Source organism: Podarcis liolepis, assembly GCF_965112155.1.
Source record: "Podarcis liolepis genome assembly, chromosome: 3".
In the NCBI taxonomy this organism is placed as follows: Eukaryota; Metazoa; Chordata; class Lepidosauria; order Squamata; family Lacertidae; genus Podarcis; species Podarcis liolepis.
This window is the reverse complement of record NC_139557.1, coordinates 27,736,324-27,761,412: the sequence shown is the minus strand read 5'-3', so window position 1 is coordinate 27,761,412 and position 25,089 is coordinate 27,736,324. Positions and strand designations below refer to the sequence as shown.

The 25,089-nt window shown below is 41.3% G+C and overlaps 2 protein-coding genes across 4 annotated transcripts in view; both read right to left on the bottom strand.

Annotated features, from left to right (window-relative positions):
• The window catches only part of TPO (thyroid peroxidase), a 110,218-nt gene extending 107,509 nt beyond the window's left edge, over positions 1 to 2,709 (bottom strand). Inside the window, exon 1 of the mRNA XM_083495544.1 lies at positions 1,901 to 2,709. The gene's annotated coding sequence lies outside the window, so the exon portion shown is untranslated. The remainder of the gene's footprint in view (positions 1 to 1,900) is intronic.
• SNTG2 (syntrophin gamma 2) overlaps positions 1 to 25,089 on the bottom strand; it is a 213,471-nt gene that overhangs the window by 1,922 nt on the left and 186,460 nt on the right. For all 3 annotated transcript variants that reach the window (XM_083495623.1, XM_083495624.1, XM_083495625.1), the window contains exons 13-16: positions 18,996 to 19,067; positions 15,664 to 15,873; positions 7,720 to 7,812; positions 4,992 to 5,102 (exon numbers count right to left, since the gene is read on the bottom strand). In XM_083495623.1, coding sequence (XP_083351749.1) covers positions 4,992 to 5,102; positions 7,720 to 7,812; positions 15,664 to 15,873; positions 18,996 to 19,067 — 486 coding nt within the window. The remainder of the gene's footprint in view (positions 1 to 4,991; positions 5,103 to 7,719; positions 7,813 to 15,663; positions 15,874 to 18,995; positions 19,068 to 25,089) is intronic.

The following is a 25,089-nucleotide window of genomic DNA, read 5'->3' as shown; positions in this document are numbered from 1 at the left end:
GTTTCTTACAGCCTCATTTTTTCAGCTTCGTGGTTCAAATTACTACTTTGTCTCACTACATTACAGAAGGATAACTAAAAGCTAATCCTTCTGGGATTGCAAAATTGCTTAAACTGGAGGCCTGTACACAGTTGTGGAGCACTGAAAGCAATACGGATTACTTGCATTTAGGGGCTTGTAAGGATATTGATGCAGGAAAAACTGCTTTCTGCTCCCTCTATCCCTGAACTGTAGCAAAGTTAACAGCTCTCTACTGAATTAAGTTTCCCTGTAAAATGAGAGAGTACTGGAGATTTATGTCTGGAGGTTGGTCAGAAGGGAGGAAAACTCCATGGAGGCATTACTAGTCCCCAGACACCATCAATGTGCCGTTCCCTATAATTCAGAAGCTGCTTTCACCTTCCAGAAACCTCTTAGCAACTTTATACAGCAGGTTTTACTTTCTCTTCTGCCCATATTCCTTCTCCCTGTTTCAGGTCCAACCTACACTAGGGCTTGATACATTTCCACCAGTAGCCACCAGCCAGAATGTCACACATCTGCGCTATCAAGTGGCAAGTTAAAAACTAGAGGCCCATTTCACATAATCAAGGAAAATGTCTTGAGCGATGAGCAATGCTTAAATTGCTTTTGTGTGCACTTTAACCTGTTCTTGTACAACAGTTTGTGTCCTTCTTCAAATGAAGATTCCTAGAACTGATATCTTGTACAGTGGTACCTCGGGTCACAGACCCTTCAGGTTACAGACTCCGCTAACCCAGAAATAGAACCTCGGGTTAAGACCTTTGCTTCAGGATGAGAACAGAAATCGTGCAGCAGCGGCGCAACGGTAGCAGGAGGCCCCATTAGCTAAAGTGGTACCTCAGGTTAAGAACAGTTTCAGGTTAAGAACGGACCTCCAGAATGAATTAAGTTCTTAACCTGAGATACCATTGTACAGTCAGGGATAAGGGTGCCGATGGGAGACATCTGTACCTCCAAAATATGTGAAACAATGAAATACATGGGGAGTTTAAGAGAGGGATGTCTCTTTCTACCTGTAGATACTTTTCACTGAATATTTATTTCAACAATCAGTATACCACTCAATCACAGCTGGTTGTACAGGAGTCCCAATGCAACTCAATGAGACTGTTACAGATAGGTAGCCGTGTTGGTCTGCCATAGTCAAAATAAAAAAATTCCTTCCAGTAGCACCTTAAAGACCAACTAAGTTAGTTCTTGGTATGAGCTTGCACACGAAAGCTCATACCAAGAACTAACTTAGTTGGTCTTTAAGGTGCTACTGGAAGGAATTTTTTTATTTTGTCAATGAGACTGAAATGAGTTAAAAGTATGAAATCAGAATTCAATTTAAAAGCCTGCTGGAATGTTTTTTTAAGTCTTCAGTAAGCACTGGAAGTTCAACACTGGGGGCCTGAGTGATCTCAGTTTCAAAAAATTGAGCCCTCCATACTGTACATGCATCTCCTTGTGAATTCAAGCCATGGGCGACCACTAAAGTGGCTACTTTGAAGACCTCAGGGATCAGGGAGTCCCTGAGGTATCCTGGTCTCTAGTTGCTAAGGCTTGCGAATTAATACAAGAACCTTGAACTTGGCTGGTGGTAAGCTTTTGAGCCCCAGGGTTATGTACTGTATATAGATTTTCTGATTTTTTTAAAAAAGAAATTTAAAATGTACTGTATGCTTACATTTGGAAGGAAATATTGGTGGAATGTTTTAAAAGCCAGTGTACACATTCCTCGGACGTTTCTCAATGTTCATAAGTCGGCGTCCCCCCCCCCTGCTAAACCTACATCATTTCCCCTGCAAATCTGCCTGCTATGATACACTGAAGAAAAAAATCCCACCGCTTGAAAAGGCAGATCCATTTATGTTATTGTTATCAATAACATAACATATGCTACGGGACCGCCTCTCCTGGTATGCCCCGCAGAGGACCTTACGGTCCGCAAATCATAATATCTTGGCAGTCCCGGGCCTCAACCAGGGCCAAGGCCTTTTCGGCTTTGGCCCCAGCCTGGTGGAATGCCCTGTCGCAGGAGACCAGGGCCCAGCAGGACTTGACATCCTTCCGCAGGGCCTGCAAGATGGAGCTGTTCTGCCTGGCCTTCGGTCTGGGCTCAGTTTGACCCCCCTCTATGGGACCCTGCAAGTTACCTCTTGGGTCCGTTTATTGGCTCGTGTGGGACCAACATGGATAGCTGGCCCTGATGAGTACTTGAGGTTCCTGACCCCTATGGTTGTAATTCATGGGCAGTCATTTAATTTTATCCTGATTCTAATTTTTAAGCTGTATTTTAATCAATTGTTTGATTGTGTTTTAATGTATTTGATATTTGATGTTAGTCTTGGCCGGGGAGGGCGGGGTATAAATAAAAATTTACTTACTTACTTACTTATCAATACAGTATGTGGGGTACCAGTTCAGCTTCAATAAATGTTTTTAAGCACCCTGGCTTCCCAACAGGTATGTCAAGTTATTGAACATAGCCCTTCACACTTCTGCACAAATCAAAGTGCTAGCTAGTTGCTTTTGGACCCACTAAATTTTACATATTCCTTCTGCACAAAACTTCTTCACATAAATATGTGTCTCAAGGATACTTGTTGAGCAGTAAACTAATCAGCAAACTACTTTCCTACCAGACGGCACATTATTGACCTTGAAAACAGTCCCTGTATAACAGCAGAGCAATCAGAACAATGAAATTACTTTGTATTTCAACTGTTTTGAATGCCGCTTGCTACTGATGCAAGACGTCAGTCAATATCAGTAATATCTATAGGTTATCCTGTTGATATCGATAGAAACAAGCACACAGGAAGCTCAACACTGTCAAACTCAAGCTCCTGAAAATATATATGCGATAGCATTTTGATCACGTTATGCCTTTGCTTTGTCACCTGCAGTGGCTCCCAGTCCATTTCCAGGCCAAATTTACTGTTTTCATTCTTTAAAGTCCTAAGTGGCTTGGGACCAAGTTACCTGAAATAGCACCTTCTTGTATATGTAAATACAGTGGTACCTCAGGTTAAGAACTTAATTCGTTCTGGAGGTCTGTTCTTAACCTGAAACTGTTCTTAACCTGAGGTACGACTTTAGCTAATGGGGCCTCCCACCACCGCCGCACGATTTCTGTTCTCATCCTGAAGCAAAGTTCTTAACCCGAGGTAATATTTCTGGGTTAGCAGAGTCTGTAACCTGAAGCGTCTGTAACCCGAGGTACCACTGTACTGAAATCTTCAGATGCTCTGCTCTAAAGTAGCTGAACCAAATGAAGAGAGTCAGGTCACTGCTACGTCAGGGGTAACCAATGGGCTGCACTTTGGAAGTTGTTGGACTACAAGTCGCACCACTGCCTAACAATTGGCTGGGGTTGATGGGAGTTGTAGTTCAACAGTCCATCTGAAGGACTACCCCAGCTCTAGACAGAGAGGCTTTTGGTTGTGGCACAGGAGTTTTTAAAAGATGGCACCAGAGACGTTGGCCTGGTGCCATCTTTATGCTTTCTTCAGCTCACCCATACTAAGGTTCACGGTCTGGTTCTCTCAGTTTTAAACTAAGTTTTCAATTTTGCTTCAGTTGTTTCAGTATTTTTATTTTTATTGTTTGTTGCTTAGGGAGGAGACATGTGTGCAACACGGTTCTAGCATATTTGTGGGGAGCTCTTGTTTTGTCTCTATAAAATGGCAACATAAAACCCCCATAATATTTAATACAGGAAAACTGTGGGCAGCTCCTTTGCCCAAAAGTCAATAGTGTGAAATTGAATCCCTCTGAGTATATAAATTTTTAATATAAAGATTCAAACAAAAACGTTTAGAGAAAACGTTATCATAAACTTAACCATAGTGTTTGCTGCCCAACAAATGCTGAAATAATTCTTTACTAGGCTGCTGTTGACATTTACTAGCTTATCTACTCAAGGGGAATGAAACTTGCATTATTTGATGACATTTTGTGTTTCTCATTATTGGCTACACTTTCCTGTCCAGCACCATCTGCCTCTCCCGAAAATCCATCGCTCCCATCAGTAACTTGGTCACTACTGTACTACAAACTGCATCAATAATAAATGTTGAGGTTATCAGCCTTTCTTTCTCCTGTGTCCTAGCAATGATTCTGAATCCAAAACAGGTCTTGAATGCTAGTATTGGCCTGTCCCTTGAGCCCATCAATCATCTTCCATTTCCTTCTTCTGGTAACACCTTAAAGCTACACGTATGCGAGGATTTGTACAAGCACAAAAATGTTATGACAATTTGGGGAATTCTCAAATTACTTTACAAAAGCTGATAAATATCTGTGTGGAGAAGGGAAGAGATGGGGTGAGGTGGGTTATGAAAACTGCACAGGATTACCAATTTAATATTTTAGTCAGGCTGACATGAAAATCAGGGACTGTGGCCTGCAAGGGGTAGGGAGTACCAGGATCAGGCCTGCCAGCCAGATTATTTACCTCTCCACTGTTTTAACCCAATGTCGATTTGAGAGGCTGCAATTTAGATTGAAAGTTCATGTATGTGTGTTGGGGAGGGTGTTATTTATTCCCTAAGAAGGCAATTTTTCTCATGAAAGTAGATGCTTCTGAAAGATGCAGGCAAAAGTAGCTTGGAGTCAATGAGTATTGATCAATAAAGCTAAGTAATAGTCAGTGGTTTGAGTATTGTGTTGAAGGCTTAAGGTAGGTTGCTAGAGTAGGCCAGCCACATTGTCTTTTTTACTATTTCTTTCAGTTGTGGCATGTTAAAATCAGGCATCCATGCCAAATCAATTGCACATAGGGTGACAAAAAAGTGGCCATAATTTCTGGCGTTTTTGTGTAATAATCTATGAACAATACTAGATGCTTATTTGTGACCTGGCTTGCATGGCACAGAAAAGAGAAAACTCGAAATTATAATTGACTATGTAAGGTGAACTGGAATCAAGATTTTCTTGATACAAATTCAGTTTCATATAACACAGCAGTATTCATTGCCAACCTTTGTCTCAATTTGTTTGGTTTCTGTATTCTGGAAAAGCAGCTTCACACGAGTTTTCCCATCATCTGATGACCCTTTGAGCTGAGAAAATTTAAATCTCCAGAGGACATTCTGCAAAGAAATGAAAGACAGTTAACATTTTGAATATTCACTTTCCCAAAACAACTGAACATTTTGGGTTAGAAGAAAAGAAGAAATAAATGGTATATTGCTATTTTGGGGGGAAACTGATGCATTACACCCAATCAGCACACAAAACTGCTAAAGGTTTGTTGGTTTACCATGCTTATGAGGGCACTCAACATATTGTTACTTCACAGTATTTCTCTCCGTGTGGATTTTATTTCCTTGTTTCATATCAGTGTGGTGAAATTCCATGCTCAAAAGAAATTTTCAGTAATTTCAGAACTGAAATGGAAGACCTTTTCTCACTAAAAACACTGAGCAGAACGTTACCGTTATAATTATATTTATTTATTTAATACCATAATTTGGACTTTGATGTGATCTTCTTTATTTGTGCAACATCCTATTTCTAATAATCCTCTTAGCTGCATTAGCACTTACAGAAGCTGTTCACTTCCATCTGAATTCCACAGGTGATATCCGTTTGTATTAATCTGCCGACAGACTGGATTTTTATTTGCAAAGCAGGGTTTCTCCTTCCGCTCTCTCTCCACTGCAGTCCCCCTCATGCCCCCAAAATCTGCTCCAGCAGATTGGGGACCCTCTAGAAAAGATTTGGAGTTGGGGAGCAGGGGGTGGCAGCGAGAGGAAAGAAAGTAGCTCCACTGCGCAAGTGTCTGTTCTGCTGGCACTGGCAAATAAGCACGATGAATGTCACCGCATGAATTCGGATGGAAATGGTCGGCTTCTGTAAGTGCTAAAGTAGGTAAGAAAAAGATGCACAGGAAATGGAACATCGCACAATTAACCAACTTGCATGAAATTCTATGGTGTGATATTAAGATTGTCTTATATGTTGCAGGGAGACATTTCCCTTTCCTACAAGCCTGAGAGAATGGTCACTTAGATCGACCTAGAGAACACAATATCAGAAGAAGCAGAAAAATAAATAGTGGCGAGGGGGGGGGACCTTCCATAGATGGCAAACATGACTACTTGGGAGAATTTTTGTTTGGACAGGCCTTTGTTCAGTCTCATAGCAAACCTTCAAGGTATAAATAATGTTTTTAAAGTAGTCAGTCTGACACAGTTCTTTTATGTACACAGTATCTCTGCCTCGGCTTCTCTTTTCTTACTGTCATAATGAAATTTCTACTTTCCCCCCTTACTGTTGGTTAACGTTTTGTCCTTTTATTAGGGAATCAATGTGATGTCACTGCTGTGGTGGAGCACTTTACAGCATTTTCTGATAAATGGATTTAGTCGGAGCAGTATTTCATTGATCAAGCATTCTGTTCCATCATTAAACATTGACACAGGTAATGCAGATGTAATAATCTTCTCTTTCTGACTGAAAGTGTACTGGCTAATTTGATGTGAGGCAGGCCATATCCCCTTAAATCAAACGTGAAGTTTTAAATTCAAATCCAAGCTGTTTGCAAAGGGCTTACTTGATATTCCATTAGCTTTCAAAAATAACTTAATTTTATATAGTTGGTGTCTTTCTCATATATAAAATTCTACTTCTGCGCTCTTCACATCCTTCTTCATGCTGATAAAATTTCACCAAATTACTATTCAAAGGTTTTGGAACTTATCTTGCTATGTTTACAGAACTAGCCCAAAACATTTAATGCTTGAGGTGCTCTCCACCCCCACCCTCAGCCCCATAAACAGAAGCATTCCTCTTCACTACAAATATCTGCTGCCTAAGGCAGCTGCCTCACTCCGGCTAATGGTAGGGCCGGCCCTGTGTGCATATTCAGGGCCTTGAGCTCACATGTCAGTGAAGTGGCTCATAAGGTCAGTTTGATGGGAAAGGCACATTACTAATTTTTACGTGCAACAAGAACAACAAAATGTGCCAAGTGACTTACAAGCCGTTTGTTAAAAACTAATTAAAAATATTTCAGGTTATTTATAGATCTAAAAGAACCCTCTGCTGTCAGCAGGTACTGGACTCTTTCCAATGTTAGTCACACTGAGAGTACACCTGTTAAAGCAGTGAAGTGAAAGTTGGAAGGTCTGAGAGAGCTTTTTGAACCCGGGGCATACCATAGCCTGCTTCAAGGATAGTGGTCATTCTGCCTCAAGGTGTTAATTTTGGTGATTAACAGCGGAGTGGGGAGGAGGGAGGTAGTTACGACTCCTACTGCTAGCACTTCCTTAGGCAACAATAATTGAAGCCAGGGAAGCAAAGTTACAGGACACCTCCATAAAAGATGCTGTCCTTAGATTATAGCATCTAAGTGTCGAATGTGTCTGGAGCCATTTACTGGGCAAAATGAAATGCCTTGCAAATGAGTCACAGCTGGCTGTCAAGAGTTCATCATCAGGAATGGGCAGACATGGTTGTAAAAGGACTTTCACACCAGAACAGCTGCACTGGTCAGCGGTCTGCTGATGGAATGGCAGCAGGAAAGAATACGCTTCAATGTCATGGAACAGGCATCCCAATAGGCTCAAAGGTGTTTTTGATTGGATTCACCCCAAATTTTCCACCACCAGAAAAGGATTAGCAACAGTTCTGTTTTCTCAAGGAACAGCATGGGTGCTTCATAACAAAACAAATTCTTATATTTCGCCTTCTGCTTCCCCGTACCTTTGTTTTGTTGTCAAGGCAGGTGAATCCCGAAGCAAAGTCTAAGGTGAAACACAAGCTTTCTCCTTGCCAGCTACATGTATAGGTTTTAGACTGGGAAAAGAGCAAAGAAAGCATATATGATGAACAGCAAATTATGTTTTCGCATTGTTGAAACTCCAGCATACTTCATTTTTATTTTCTCCCCAAATAATTATATATTGCCAACTCTTATAAAACTATAAAAGTGGTGTGCAACAATACACTAGAACACCATTAAAACGATGCAGAATAACCACAATATTTCCCCCCACTAAACCACAAGCATATTGATTATTTATCACATTTCTATTCCACCTTTCCTATAAGGAGCTCAAGGTGGTGTACATGGTTCCTTTTTCTCCCCAGTTTATCCTCATGAGATAGGCTGTCCTGGAAGACTGTGACTAGCCTGAGGCCATCCAGTGAGCTCCATGGCTGAGCACCTGGTCTCTGAGGTCCTAGTCCAGTGCTCTAACTACTGCACCACAGTGGCTCACTGCTGGTTCAGGAAAGTTAGAAACATAGGAAACTGCCTTGCGCTAAGTCAGACCGATGATCCATATAGCTCAGTAATGCAGAGGCTTTCCAGGGTTTCAAGCAGATTTCTCCCAGCCCTATTTGCCAGTGGTGGATGGGGTAAATGCAAAAAGCCGGCAGGGATATCCCACACACACTTTCTTCTATGCACAACCCATTTATACACACCCATGCACAACAGCTACACAATTTATTCTCACACATTGCACACACTTATCCATGCATCGATACACACACACATCAGTTTTCACACTTCATGAACACATAGCATACAATCAAACCACAAGTGGTAATCAAGGTTTGTTCTTAGCTTACTGCTTATGGTTTGTCTAGAGCAGGGGTCTGCAACCTTTAAGACAAAAAGAGCCACTTGGACCCGTTTCTGAAGGAAAAAAAAACTGGGAGCCGCAAAACCATTGCGACATTTAAAACAAATATATCTCCGGAGCCGCAATCTGACAGCGGGCGGGAAGGTGACGTCGGGACGGTGCGTGACTAACGCACGCACCGCCCCCATGTGATGTCACAGCCAGTGCAGCACCCGCCACAGTGGGGAGTGTCAGGGCGCACAATGCGCCTCCTCCCCTCGCTAGTATCCACCTCGGAGCCACGGCAAAGGTGTAAAAGAGTCACATGCGGCTCCGGAGCCGCGGGTTGCAGACCCCTGGTCTAGAGGAAGCAGACCATGAGCCCAGGTTTGGATGTAACGCTAGGCCAGACTATAGGTTGTTTCCCAGCACTGTGGCTGCAGCAGGAGTGGGGCAGAAGTGAAGCACACATGATTTCAGCTGTGTGCAGCAGCATTTAAACCAGTTTATTTTAACTACAGTTAAAAGTGACATGTAAAATAGGCCACTGAATGATTTTGGTCGAAGATGAAATTTTGAAAGCACATCCTATATTCATTGTAATGCTCCGCTTGTGACTTTTTTTTCATGCACACAGAAATGTGCACCTTATTGATATATGTACTCTGTGGGGTTTTCTCCTTTATGCAACACCAGGCTGCTTAATGCCCTTCCATACTGCTTAACACCATAGACTCTTAAGTAGTGTACAATAAGGTAACCCCCCCCCCCCGTAAAAAAACACCATAGAGATAAATTCATTTAAAATTAACCATAAAATAATAAATAAAAGCTTACATCATTATTTCAGTAAGCACAATCTCTTGTGCATGTGGATTACTTAAAGGAGGAAAATGAACAAAGGCAAAACTGTACATGCACCAGTTCTGAAATCAGACATTCTTCATAAAAAAAAACTGGAACTAGAGTGGAGTGGAGGAATTCTGCTCAATAGGACCTTACATCTCCTTTAGGAGCTGATGTTCTACTTTGGGGAAACTGCTATAGATTATTCTGCGCTCCTAGAGTTGAATCTGCACCAGCATTTTTTCAGTACCATTCCCCCCCCCCCCCCGGGAGTATTGCTTCTGCCTTGTGATAACAAAGCCTTATTTCACTTTTCTGTACACTCGTTAAAAGCACCTTTAGAAGTATGCTGGCTTGATCACAGAGTAAATCAACTTCAAACTCAGCTTCTGTGATCTTTATTCATGTTGATTCCATACACCTTGCTAAAATTAGTACAGCACAAAAAACTATGCTGCGTGCTTATTTCAGTTTTCCTCTGAAATGGTAATGAGTATGATCAGAACTACCGGTATACAACCCTATACTAACCACTGCCAGCCTAAAACCAAAACACGAATATGGAATACACAGAAATGTAGGAAGTTATTTTTATATATCATTTCTTAGACCACTAATATGGCTGAATATTTATGCAGTAGCATTGGCACAATTGTGTGTGGGGCATCTAGCACTCTGCATGTTCCATTCCTTATTGTGCTTAAGTGTACATGATACTTGCAGAGATCTTATTTTTTATGTTGGTCCTTCCTCTGCCTTAATTTGGGTAAGGTTCTGCCCCCTATACCAATATAGTGCCTTGATTTATGAGTGGATCAGGGTAGCATACCAAACTTAGCAGGTTGTGCAAAGGATCACATCACTTTGTGCAAACAATGGCAAGAACTTAATGTAGTTCCATGTCGTCATTGGTCCTTGAATTATAATGTGATGGCCCCTTGAGCTACTGTTCAGTGCAGGGGTGGGGAATCAGTGGCTTTCCAGCCAGCATGGCCAATGAGAGTTGCAGTCCAACAACTTCTAGAGAGCTGTAGGTTTCCCCATGCCTGGTTCAATGGGTTGTAGTTGACTTAGTAAGAGTAGGCCAACTAAAACCAGTGCACTTTAGTTAGTCGTGGCTAATGTAATGGTAATGTAATGCAGATGATGACAGCAGTCACGAAATTAAAAGACGCCTGCTTCTTGGGAGAAAAGCAATGACCAACCTAGACAGCATCTTAAAAAGCAGAGACATCACCTTGCCAACAAAGGTCCGTATAGTTAAAGCTATGGTTTTCCCAGGAGTGATGTATGGAAGTGAGAGCTGGACCATAAAGAAGGCTGATTGCCGAAGAATTGATGCTTTTGAATTATGGTGCTGGAGGAGACTCTTGAGAGTCCCATGGATTGCAAGAAGATCAAACCTATGCATTCTTAAGGATATCAGCCCTGAGTGCTCACTGGAAGGACAGATTGTGAAGCTGAGGCTCCAGTACTTTGGCCACCTCATGAGAAGAGAAGACTCCCTGGAAAAGACCCTGATGTTGGGAAAGATGGAGGGCACAAGGAGAAGGGGACGACAGAGGACGAGATGGTTGAACAGTGTTCTTGAAGCTACCAGCATGAGTTTGACCAAACTGTGGGAGGCAGTGGAAGACAGGAGTGCCTGGCGTGCTCTGGTCCGTGGGGTCACGAAGAGTCGGACACGACTAAACAACAACAGCAACAGCAATGTAATGCAAAGCAAAGCAAAGCAACAGAGGAAGGGGAAGGTTTTAGCTAAAAGTGGGATGGAATTAAAGGGGTTTCGACTGTGGATTTCATCATGGACCCTCTTGGTTGTCCCCCACCCTCAGTAATTCAAGCACTAGTTATTATTCATTGGAGTCGCTATTTCAAGCCTCTTATATCTCATTGCCTTCCTGCATGCACCTCTGGACAGCTTCCGTACCATTCCCCAATATAATCCCCCATATGTTTCAGAATCAGAGGCATACTGATTAAAACACAATAGTATAGAGTCACTGTTATAGTTTAGGACAGTGTTTCCCAACCTTTTTTGGGCAAAGGCACACTTGTTTCATGAAAAAAATCTCGAGGCACACCACCATGCCAGATGGGGAAAGGTCACTTTTTACTTATGTAAAAAAAAATAAAAAAATAGTAACAGCAGAGAAGGTAATGGTTAGGCTAGCATCCCTCTTCCAAATATGCTAGGTTTTTATTTGCAGGGACTGTTCTACATGGGAAAGCATTCAGCACTGTCATTCTCCCATCTGCCATCTGAATTGGTACTATTCTGGGTCAACTTACTCTGCTGCATGTGTAGATGAAAATGGCACCAAGTGTGGGGGAGGGGGCAGAACAGGTTTCAGATACAGGATATTAAGCATACACGTACTTCAGATTGAACTGGTTGCTTGCTTTGCAAGTTTTCATTTCCCAAATGACTGCCTTGGCAAGCGCAATACCTACCAGGCTCAACGCCGGTCTCGCGCTGCCGCTTCCCGCGCTCTCAAGGACCCGGGAGGAGGAAGGCGTGAAGGGAATCCCGAAGGCGCGAAAACCTCGCACATGCGCAGGCCTTCCGCCTGCGACAGCCCAGTAGGCCGGCCGAAGCGAGCGGTGATGGGATGTGGGAGGGAGCTCGCTCGCCGCCCCGCGTGTGCCTATGTGGGGCACGTTACAGCCCCGTGACGTCAGCGCCACGCAGGCAGCCAGGCAGGCAGACGGCGAGAGCCCCGCGCTGGGCGGCCTCTCCTCGCCGCCGCCCCGCCTCTCGCCGCCCGACTCGCCCGCCTCCCTCCCACGGCACACCAGGCAACGTCTCGCGGCACACTAGTGTGCCGCGGAACACCGGTTGGGAAACACTGGTTTAGGAAACAGTATGGTTGCAAAGTTATGTAAGACGAATACTGTGGGACACACCTGCACAGTTGAACATAGCATTGTAGAAACGTTAGAGCAAGGGTGGGGAATGGGACCAGTGGATCAGATCCCCACCCCTCACCCATTGTTGGCAGGCCATTTTGACAGGTGAGTGGGGCCCATCCACCTGACATACTACGCTACAAAGGAAAAGCCAAGCCAAGCCGAATGCATGGGGATTTGAATTTACAGCCAATCCATGCAGATTTCAGGATCCACTTTCTACAGAGGGAGCTGATCACAGGTAGCCTGCACTCAGGGCCTATTAGACTTCAAGCTCTGCATTCTACTAGGATTGGTTGCACTCATGAATTCAGCAGGCACAGCTGATTCCTACTGGCTTGCTCTCATTTGCAGTCAACTGATTGGTGGCCACAGCAAGCCTCTCTTGCCAGTGCCCAAGGGGGAGTGTGCTTTAAGGCGCCTTGTTGTATATTGGCAGGCAATCCTCTACTTGCTCCTCACCTGATATTACATATCTTGTCAGGTGTGCAGAAGGTGGATCTGGTTGGGGGAGGGACAACCTCATGGGCCAAACTAGGACCCATGAAAGGGCTAATTAGGTGGGCTCCAGTTTCCCCATGACCGTATTAGGGTGCTATAGTTAGGGGCTTAAACTTGTAGGCGCTCTGTGTTAGATTCATGGAATTTGCTTTATTGTTTTTGTAACTGATGGAAAAGCCAGACAGACTTAAATTTACCCACACACTGCCAAAGTTTAGTGCTGAGGGCAGATGTGCAATTGATTCTTAAGACTGTGGGTTTCTAAAATTAGATTTGAAGTGAAATGGACTTAACGACATAAAAATGACCAAGAAAAGTGAAAGTGTAATACATTACTATACATAATGAAAACAATCTAAACCTTAATTGTGTAATTAAAGCCATTCTTCTGGCAACAAACAGATAATTATCTTTTAATGACCTCATAAATCTAGCCTAATTAAACAGCTTTTAATATCTCATTTGAATTTATAGAGCCCATTATAGAAAGTTTTATTTTGCATTGTTGTCCCAGGGAGATGATTGAATTTTTTTTCCAAAGAAAGTATAACACTATTTTAGCTACTGCCTGAATTTAGCATTAGCTGCCAGGCAGCAATTATATGCTTCAGAAGAGAGGTAGCTGCTACTGAATCAAGTTAGCAGGGATGTAACACTACATAAGTAGATGTGGAACTCATTGCTACATGGTGTAGTGGTGTAGTGGCAGCCGTTAACTGACATGGCTTTGATATAAAACACTTAGCATACTTATCTATGGACTTCGCTGCTCATTTGATGGGTTCAAATAATTTAGTTCACAGAAATTTCTCTTTCCCCCTCCCCACAAGGATGATGGAAAAGTCATTGTATAATGTAGAAAATATGATGAAGCCAGTTCTCATATGATCCAACTTGCATTATTTTAAAATGTGAAAAATATTAATAGAGAAGTATGTGATTTATTTATTTACTTCCTAAAATTTAGACACTGCTTGATTGAAACAACAACTCTCAAAGCGGAGGAGAGTGGAAGGAAGAACATGAGAACCCAAGGTTCATTTGTGCTCATTACATAATAACACTAAACCACTAAGTCCAAAATGTGCCATTAAAACAAACCATGGCTTATCTAAACAAACCGTGGTTTCACATTATGCCTGAACCCAGCCACTGTCTGGAAGTTATGTGGCACCCTATAAGAATCTTCAAGAAAGTTTGCGTGCCCACACAAATCTGCCTTTCATTATAATATAGAATGAAGTTAGCCATTATTATTTCTCTGTTAGAATGTAACTACATTAAGGCTTCTAAAATGTTTACCTGCGTGTAGAAAAATATAGCTATTTTATTTTATAGAGACTACTTTAGAATTTGTAGCACCACTAGGTGATAGTGTAATAATAGGCAACAGTGGAAAACATCAGCGGGGCATATAATGTAGCATCTGATGTGCTTCAAATCGGGTAGGTGGTTAGAATAACATGATTAATGCAAGCTAAGAAAACGAAACTGGCAACAGTATTCTGAAGCAGACCTGCTGGGAAGTGATATCTGTGCCAATGAAGTTACAGGAAAAGTACATTACTCAATATTAATATGGATAGATTTTTGCCACCTCTGTGTTTGCTCTATAGGAGAGTTCAGATTAAGATGTGGGGCATAAATTTCAACTTTCATTTTCTAAAAAATAAATAAATGTCAGAGGAGAAGGAACTGTGTCCAGTTGAAGAACGCTATTGACATTGACTCACTGACTTTTGTGCAATCAGATTGATTTGGCTTAAAATTTGTCTTCCTTTGCTGTAGTAAACTGGGTGCAGTGAGTAAATAGTGCAAGCATACGACTACGAACCACGCTGTGGACAAGTAAATCAATCAAAGCAGAAGCTTCTCACATAGGTCATCAACAGAGTCAAATCATTGCCTTCTGTTTATTTTGACCATTAATATCCTACATTACAGGGACACAGGTGGCGCTGTGGGTTAAAGCACAGAGCCTAGGCCTTGCCGATCAGAAGGTCGGTGGTTCAAATCCCTGCAACGGGGTGAGCTCCCATTGCTCGGTCCCTGCTCCTGCCAACCTAGCAATTCGAAAGCATGAAGTGCAAGTAGATAAATAGGTACCGTTTCGGCAGGAAGGTAAACGGCATTTCTTTTTTTAAAAAAAATATTTTTATTGAATTTCACTTAAACGGCATTTCCGTGCACTGCTCTGGTTCGCCAGAAGAGGCTTAGTCATGCTGGCCACATGACCCGGAAGCTGTACGCCAGCTCCCTCGGCCAATAAAGCAGATGAGTGCTGCAACCCCAGAGTCGTCCGCAACCGGACCTAATGGTCAGGGGTCCCTTTACCTTTACCCTACACTACAACCCAGATCTCTAGCCCACTAACAATAAAAATAACTTTAAATCACACAACTCATTCAGCAACACTAAAATAAAAAAAACAATTTAAGCAACTATTAAAACGATTGTAAATGACAGCAGCATTGTTATCCAAAAGTCTGACTGAACAGTCCGGTTTTAACCTGGCATCTAAGATGCAGCAGTGAGCATCCCTCTGATTTCAAAGGGAAGGAAGTTCCAAAATTGGACTGCCAGCAGGGAGAACATCACAGCCAAATGGAGGGATTCTCAAGAGACTTCCCTTGATCAAGTGTAACTTCCAGACAGGAACATGCCCAGGTAACCTAAGGTGAGACTGGAGTCAGAAGGAAGCTGTTGCCCTACTGGCTGCTACTCAGCATGCTCATATATATGGGACATGTGTTTTAAAATTAGTTATTATTCTTACAGAGATGTTGAAATATCAATGCTATGTACATTTTAAATTACTTACCCCTGTTCTCTGAACTTCCAAAAAAATTGCTTTTTGAAATGATTTCTCCCATACTGCCAGGTCACTCCCCAGTTCCACATTGAAATAGTGGCTCTTGCCATGTCCAACCACAACACTGAAACAATATGGCCTCTGGTCTTCAAGCTCATAGTCTTGGTGAATACCTAGATATAAGTTTGCTTGTAGCCAACAATCATCATTAAGCCAGAGCTGAAAGACATATTTTAGCAAGCGATATTAAATCAGAAAGGAGTGCTGGAAAATGTACATACTTGCTCTTTGTTCCTGTTAATGTAATTCCCTCTATCAAGGAACATAACCTGCTGAATGTGAGCATTTCATTTTGAGAATTAAAGTTATGCAGAAAAGTAGGAGGAACTGTAGTTTCATTGTGATGTTGAGCATCAATGACCAGGAGCAAAGCAATATGATTATACATGTTTTATATTTATTTTTCTGGGTCTCCTGGCTTTACCACTGGTGAACCAGGGAAAACCAATTTAAAGTATGAGATGATGATTATTTATTGAATGTTGCCCATCAACAACTATTTCCTGGAAGGCTTACAAACAAACAGACAGACAGATTAAAATTAACAAAGAGCAATGCAAAACAGTAAAAAAAGAACCTCATTACAACAAAAGTAGATCAAGAAAATAGAAATAGCTCATTCAATACAGCAATTTGTTTTTGATGACAGAGATTCAGTCTACCCATAGTGTAAATCTCCTTTATATTTTTACTTAGCGCAACATTCCCTGAGGAGCTTCAATAAACTTACAACCAGTACTTAAAAGCAAAATCAAACTGTTTGTTTCAACATAAGGTACAGTCACACAGCCTCACTCCTGTGTTGAAGTGAACTGGGAAACCCCATAAATTGGAAGTTTAGGGTATGAATTGCAGCATTTAGGCCAGAGTAATGCTGGGGGGGAATGTATTTCAGACTGACTTGCTCAGTGGTGATCTACCCTCAGATATCTGATATGTGGACAAATGTAGGGGTGAACCCCAAAAATATGATATTCAAATGACAAGTAACAGCAATATTAATATGCTAAAATGCTAAATCCACACCCATGTGTGTTTTAATTAACACTGGAGCTTGCGACAAACAATATTGTCATGCTGATATATTTTAATAAAAGGTATCCCCTTTAGAGATCCTGCACATCAGGGTATGCAAATCAAACAAGCAGCGTTTTTAATTATGAGCATATAATATTAGTTTTATGCTTCACAGATTGCTTTGTTTAAATATCTTCATAATGGCATCCCTGTGAAGCAGTAGAGCCAGGAAACATTATGATGGTAAAGTTTTTTGTTGTTTTTGAGAATCACAGACAGAAAACCTACCAAGGGGAGGGGAGAAATCAAACGGGATATGCCTTCTGCAAAAAAAAACAAAACCCCTAACAAGTATTTCATCAGTATGCAATAACCAAATGACTTCATATTCATATCTGATTTTGGGCTATGTATGTATGATATATAAATATATATTAATATATTAGTCATATGCTATTGGTTCTTCATTTATTCACACTGAACTATTTTAATGCTACTTCCACATGGTGGTACAACAGTGAAAAGAACAGATATGGAAACATGGGACAAATGCCTGTAGTTGGACAATGGCTTCTTTAACTCCTCTTTTTGTGCATAATCCCATTCCTGCCTTGGAGTTTGAAAGCAGATGATGGTTCTGTCCATGCTTGGCCCTAAGCAGAGCAGGGAGAATCAGGCGGACAGAAGGTCTGAGACCACCCAATATATGAAGGGCATTAAAGGTTATTCATTTTTAAAAAGTTCGTATCATGAAAAGTCAGCAAGGAAAAACTTGCTTGCATAAACAACTCAAAGGAACATTTTCTGCAGAGCAAACTGCGCCTTAGAATTTGTAATAGAGGAGCTTTAATCTCTTCTGAAAATTAAGTTTACTCCAACCTAATTGATTTGCTCTAAGTTTCCTTCATTATCATTTATACTGAAGTGTCAACAGAAGAATGGCTAGACTTGTACACTGAAGCTTTTTGTGTTTCAGTTAATGTATTCATCAAGACTGACAATTAAGTGTTCATTTATTAAAATGTCAGGAATGTAAAGGGCTGAATCGTGGGCAGCTTATTTCCAACTCTTTCCCTCCCCACCTCAAAATGAAAACGTAGCATCAGAATTTGCTGTTAAGTTGGCTTCTTCTTGAAATTAACCCTACCAGAATATTAGGGAAATAAAGAAAACAAAGGGCATGCATCAGTCCTTGGGTAAGAACTGAATGTGTCTACCTATCAAGAGCACAGTTTTCCAGTCATTCAGAGTGTGTTCCTCTTCTCTAGGGCTATCAGACATTCAGGCGTCGCTGTAATGTTTAATGAGGGAATGCATGCAAAATTCAAAACATGTACATTCCACCAGGATCATAAAATAGTTGATTCTTGGAGCTTATCTGGGTGACCAGTTAACTGTTCAGGCATATGTGATTTGATTGGGCTTGATGTTTTAGACCTGCATATTACTTTATACAAAAAAAAAAAAAAAGTCTCAAAGTTAGCACCAAACCTGCTTGTACTGTAAAGGAGAAACAGAACTGCATATAATCAGCATACTGAGGGCAACACACTCCAAAACTCCATATAATTTCACTCAAGTATTAAAACAGCATGCGTGGCAACATTCCCCAAGCCACGCCTTCTGGAGGAAGTCATGAAGACTGGACAGGAACCAGCACAAAGCCATGCCTTAGAAGTTGCCTTCTATTGGCAGAACTTTGTTTCATCCAGCCTTGTGGTGGAAGCATCCTCCTGGATGTCAGTCAGCCCTATTACCTGAAATTATTTTTACTTGAGATGTTAGGCACCAAATCTTGAACCTTATGCATGCAAAATAGTTGTTAGGCCACTAAGCTATGCACAGGAACATCAGCTGAAAGGGGCAATCTTACTCCCCCCACAATACATTATATATGAAATGGATTGTGTTGAATAGGGGTAGCCAACATGGTGCTTCCAGATGTTGTTGAACATGCACTCGCATTATTCCTGGCTGGGACTGTTGTGAGTTATACTGCAGCCATATCTGAAGAGCACCATGTTGGCTCCCCTTGATAATTGGGTTTAAGAATTGTCCACATTTGTTCAGAATGAGCCAAGGCCTGATCATCAAACACAAATAATGGCAATAGTTCATTGCTAGGAACTAGCTTTGTAATGTAGATTAAGTTTTGGCTAACTACTTCTTATCCAAGAAAATTAATCTGAACACATTCTATTTTAATTTCTGAAAATCACAGTCTCCCATTCCAAATGTAGTCCATAACTTAACAGGAGACCTACCTTGTGGACTTTAAATAGAACCTCACAGAGGTTATAGGTTTTTTCAGCTCGTACCCAGTCTAGAGTGCTAACCTGCAATATAAAAAGAAAATATATATTATTAGATACATTGGGTCTAATACTTTTTGCCAAAAAAAGATATTCTCCTACTATTCTATAAACTTTTAATTTCTTGTATTTATTTATTTTTTAATCTGGTTGTTTAGTTAATTGAAGGCTATGTGTTCATTCTCTGGAGCAACAGACAAACATAGAATAGATACTGTTTTTATTTTTTAAAAAGCAGGAAATTTGAGAACAGTTATTCATTGTACAATGGCTATTCCTTCTGTAGCAGCTCTTTTTCATGCATCACACGGAGGCAGCATATCTGGGCTTTAAATATGTATCATTACATGCACCCTGCTTTCTTTTGGGAACTCAGACTTGCTTAACGTAGGGCTCCCAGTTGGGTTCCCCACTGAATAGGCTGTAACTTACTGAGATCTAACAATGTGACAGCGCTATGTGCCCATAGAGTGCTCTCTGGAAAAGCCATAAGGGAAAAGTGAACTCTGTTCTGCAGGTAGTGCAAGTATATGCCTAGCAGCAAATGTGGAGGTAAATTTGAAGAGACTCATCATTGTCTTAAAACATTTTGATAAATCGAGGCATTGCAGCAATCCGTAAAACCCATATAGGCTTACAGGATCAAGCTTTTGTTTGAAAAGCAGCTTATTTCATCTGTTGGAGACGCTGTGAAACAAACCTCAGGAAAACCGCTTAAGGAATTTTTTTATCCTAACACCATTTAAGTCACTGCTGAGGCCATGGAGTTAAAACATATTGTAATAGCTATTTAGAAGTCCCACATTTGCCCTTGTAATTATATTTATACCATTATTATGTGTTTTTTAAAAAGTATTTTGCTTAGCCCTCTCTGGGATTATAGTTACAATGAAGTAGGTAATCAATATATTAAATTAATAATAAAAAAAAAACTAATGAAGAGTGAATTAACCTCCCCAACCCCTTCACTGAATATCTGATCTTTATTACAGATACAGGCATCACTGTTGGCTCTGACAGACAGTTGACTTCTTTAGCCAATGATGCTGTTGCACGTTGCCCCGATCGCTGAGCAATGCGAGATTCTAGGGGTTCCAGGCATGTTTCCTTTTGGAATGAGGCACAGTAGATACTGTGGTGTCTTTATGATGTATGGTTTATTTACACATATGTACAACTTGAGCCTATGATGGAGAGATTCACAGCATTAACATCCCAAAAGTGTCTTGCTTCTCCCATAGCAGCAGCCTCAGATTCAACACAGCTCTCAAATATTGCTTTGACTTTCTCTCCTGCTTGCTGCTTTACTTTTAGGTCACATCGCTGCAAAACCCCAACCCCAAGCTCTGGCTTTGTCTGTTGAGGGAGGGGTCCCCCGCCCATTGTACTATCTTGTACAGAGCCCCTTAAGCCCCCATCAGCTCACCAGGAAGCTAGCTTGGCTATTTCCCAGATTTAAAAGGCTTGATTAGCTTTTAACACGTGCTGGATTCATGCAGTAGAGGGACCTGGCGACCCCCTTCCAAAATTCCTAACAATACAAAAGAAAGAAAAAGAAACAGGCCCAGTTATTTGCCTTTGCACTGCTTTTATCAAGAATAATCTGCTATCCAATGAATCTGAAGGGCTATGTTTAACCCGAGTTGGGTGAAGGGAAAAGAACTTCCTTAAATCCAATTGCTTTCAATCAGCTGGACTGTGGTCTGAATTGCCAGCCTTCCTATTAAGAAGTGGTTCTGTCATTCCTTTTTGCTTCACTGTTCTTTCCTTTCCTGCCATTCCTTTGCTTTGTGTAAAATGGCTTTGGCTTTTAGCTCTTGGTGCCAGAGCTGAATTGGTCACGAATGACCCCCTGCTCCCTGTCCCCGTCAACAAAAGCTTAGGGTTCCTCACCATCCTCTATTATGTTTAGGATTCCTTTTATCTCTCTGATGTTCTTGCAGCCTGCCATGCTTTTTGCAGCAAAGATTGTTGGGGGTGGTACAAAGGGCACAGAGTATATTCTGAGTGTTAAAAAAACAACCCCAAAAGTATAACACTTAAAGCTATATTGAAACTGTCTGCGTATCCCAGTGTGCAAGGTTATCATTAGAACATGAGTGACATTTTATGGGCTTTGAAGCAGCAAAATGCTCACAATACAATGAGATGCTATCTAAGAGGAAATTGACAGTATTTGCAGACTTCTTCCTAAAATATGTCATACCATTTGTAACTATAAAATAGTACCCGGGCCACTGGTACATCGTAAGATCGCTAACTCCAACAGAGAGCAAGATTTTTTGACTGCGTGACTCAGAATTTGGAATTCAATCACTACAAATATGCTCTTAATTGCTTGAAATACTTATAACAGTGGAATAATAAGTCGCAAATCAAATGATAGGCCAATGGTTTAAATTTTATTCTTGATACAAGCTAACCATTTGGAACGGTGGGATTCCAACAGCATATGAAAAATTAGAGAAGAGGGGTCAGACTTGAAAGGAAGGTGTAGCCATAACTTTATGGTGATAAACCTCACTCTAGTTTCCATAGGCCCTTGTCCAGTTTCCAGGCATATGGCTGCATAATGGGATACAGTTTGGCATACCCAGGATTTTACGAAGGGATTTTGATTGGCTGCGTTCCAGTGAGTGGTCAACAGCACCAGTCCATAATGGTATGCCATACAGTAGTTTTGGATTTACTTTGGCATTGAAAACCTTTAGTGTAGCAGGAACATATTGGTTCCCTCTATTGGAAACAAACAAACAAACAAACAAACAAACAAACAAACAAACAAACAGGTGATAGCCAAAGCACAGGTATCTGCCACGTTTAGTGCAAACTTGGGATGGTTTTTCCAAGCATTCTGTTGGAAGTGAATGTCTAAGTATTTAAATTTTTTGACCACTAACAAGTGGAAGAATGTAAGTTCAGTGTTATGATTGGTGCATGGAGTTATGTGGCTCCTATTACTATAACTATGGACAATTAGGTTGCTGTTACTGAATCGGGGCGAATATTGCAACATGATAATAATTACCCCAGAATTAACTGAACAATGTTGTCATAACATATTATTGATATTTTATACACCTAAAAAGACAGTCATTTTCAACATTGCTGAATTCCTATTAAGCTCAGTTGTATTGTGAACATTCATCAACTTTCAACTATTCCGTCATATTATTAGATTTTTCAGTACAAAAAAAATCAACAAGTTATTTACTGGATTACAGTACCTTAAGTAAAAGAAAAATCTGTAAATCTTTGATGAGAAAGAGTAGATAGGAATGAACTGGCAAAACTCACACCAAATGTGGAATGAAGAATGCTGATCTGTAAAAATTGTAATTGCTGACCTTAAAACTACATTAACAGTGTTACCAAAATGTCTATAAGCGCTTAGAAGAAATGGGTGTCCCTAATCTAAATGATTCTATTTACATTTATAAATAAGAACTGAAGAAAACTAAGTAATTTAAAATGGCTCTTTTCAAATAGTAATATATCTTTTTCTCCCTTTACAAAAAATAAAAATAAAAATGCTTCTTTATTTCTCCTGGGTTTTTTCTAAAACTAACATTCTGTTGATGCTGCCCTGATTTCACTAAGGTCATATGTTATTATTTCTCTGGATTAATAAGGCAGCGTGTGTGTTAATGGGCAGTGAATGGAGAAAGTGGTCCTGGCTTAATCCAGTAGCGCAGGCTGTGCACACTTGTTTCGGAATTTATTATTATTATTTATTGAATTCATATACTGCTCTATAGGGACACGGGTGGCGCTGTGGGTTAAACCACAGAGCCTAGGACTTGCCGATCAGAAGGTCGGCGGTTCGAATCCCCGTGACGGGGTGAGCTCCCGTTGCTTGGTCCCTGCTTCTGCCAACCTAGCAGTTCGAAAGCACGTCAAGTGCAATTAGATAAATAGGTACCGCTCCGGTGGGAAGGTAAACGGTGTTTCTGTGCGTTGCTTTGGTTCGCCAGAAGTGGCTTAGTCATGCTGGCCACATGACCCGGAAGCTGTACGCTGGCTCCCTCGGCCAATAAAGCGAGATGAGCGCTACAACCCCAGAGTCGGCCACGACTGGACCTAATGGTCAGGGGTCCCTTTACCTTTACCTTTATACTGCTCTATACCTGTAGGTCTCAGGGCAGTTCACAAGATAAAATCAGAATATAAAACCACAAAGTACATAATCAAAAGAAAACCAACAACAACACACAACACATTTTTAAAAGGGCATAGGATGTCAATCAAATCAACCAAAGGCCTAGTTAATAAGGAACACTTTTGCCTGGCACCTAAAGGTATATAATGAAGGTGCCAGGTGAACCTCCCTGGGGAGAGCATTCCACAGAAGGGGAGCCACTGCAGAGAAGGCCCGTTCATCTGTTTGCACAAGAATGGGATAGAATTTAGCTTATTTAAGAAAAGTCTGCTTGCATGGACAATGTGTATTAGAAAATGACTTAAAAAAGGTTTGTTGTTTTGAACCTAGAACACAAGTGCTTAAGGTTCATCAGAGAAACTACCCCTATTCATATTGTCCAAATGAATTCATATACTGTTTAATAACCTTGGCTACTTTGGAGAACCAAGTTTCTTCACTGTGTTATAGGTGTCTGCTCACTGAGTCTAGGTGCTTTGTTTGCCTGGTAAAGGAAAGCCTAATACAGAACTCAGTGCATAGGGCAAATGAAGACCATTTCCTGCCAAACGTCTCCATCATCATGGAGGAGGAAGCGGATCCACTTGTTATTCCTCAGTGTGGGAACTCCTGAGAGTGTAAGCAACCTATCTTGAACTGCTTCCAGTCTAATCAAGCCTCACCATACACCTATTGATTGGCTTCTCAGAGCTCCAAGAGGAAAGGACATTGTACGTGAAGTCCTGTAGCCACTGTAAAAATGCAAGGAGCAGACAGTCACTGAACCTGACTCCTTTGTGTTAAAAGAAAGACAATTAACCTTAGCTTACCGTACTATTCACTCCATAAGACGCACCTGACCATAAGACACACCTAGTCTTTAGAAGGGGAATGCAAGAAAAAAAATATTCTTTAAAGGAAGCACTGAGCAGAGCCTGTATATATCCCAGGCTCTGCTCAGCGCTCCCTTTCACGAGCCGCGTGCAGCGTGTGTGTGGCGCTTGCAGGCTTTTCCCCGAGGAGGGAGAAGGGCAGCCCGTCACCCTTCTCCCTCCTCGGGGAAAAGCCCCCAAGAGCCACACACACTCCGTGCGGCTCTTTAGAGGGAGCGTGGCTCTTGCTGCCTTTTGTGGGAGGTAGGGGAAGGGATGGAAACTAGAACAGCGAGAGGAAGTGCAGCGATCCCTCTCGCTGTTCTGGCTTCTGGGATAGCTGCCCAGCCTGCATCCATAAGACATACACACATTTCCCCTTACTTTTTAGGAGGGAAAAGGTGCGTCTTTTAGAGCGAAAAATACAGTAATTGTGCATGGGAAGTACCCTTTCAGATCATCCAAACCTATACTGCCCTAGCATACCAGAGTTTCCCAGTGTTTCTGAATGTCTCCATTTCCTTCTGGAGCCTGTCCTCTGGAAGAATAGAGTAAGGGTTGCATCAGGAAATGTGTTTTCCTCCAAGACACACCCAGCATTAATATTCTTGAACACGGAAAGTTGGTATACAGACTTGCCCCTCTCCCAGAATTCTTTAATTACCATCTGATTTATTTAAACATAATTAAAATGAATTAGAAGTGGGAAATGCCTAGTAATAGCTTATTGAGAATCTTTTGTGATCACATTTGTTTGCTGTTTTATTTAACACGATAGAGTCTTGAGGACAATAGTTCAAAAGACTTTGCCAGCAACAAGACAAAAACGTAATTTTCAGTCCCTAATTAGCCTCTTGAGCAACTGCAGTTACAAAATAATTGCCAAGGCCTGCACCTGTCCAACTCTTGAAAAGTTGTTTAACTCCTACAGGGGCCTGTTGGGTGTCATTTATGAAGTCTGCCATATATTAAACTACTTTCCCCAAAGGTAGCAAAAATTGTGGTATCTCTAAACTTGACAGATTTTGTACTCCTA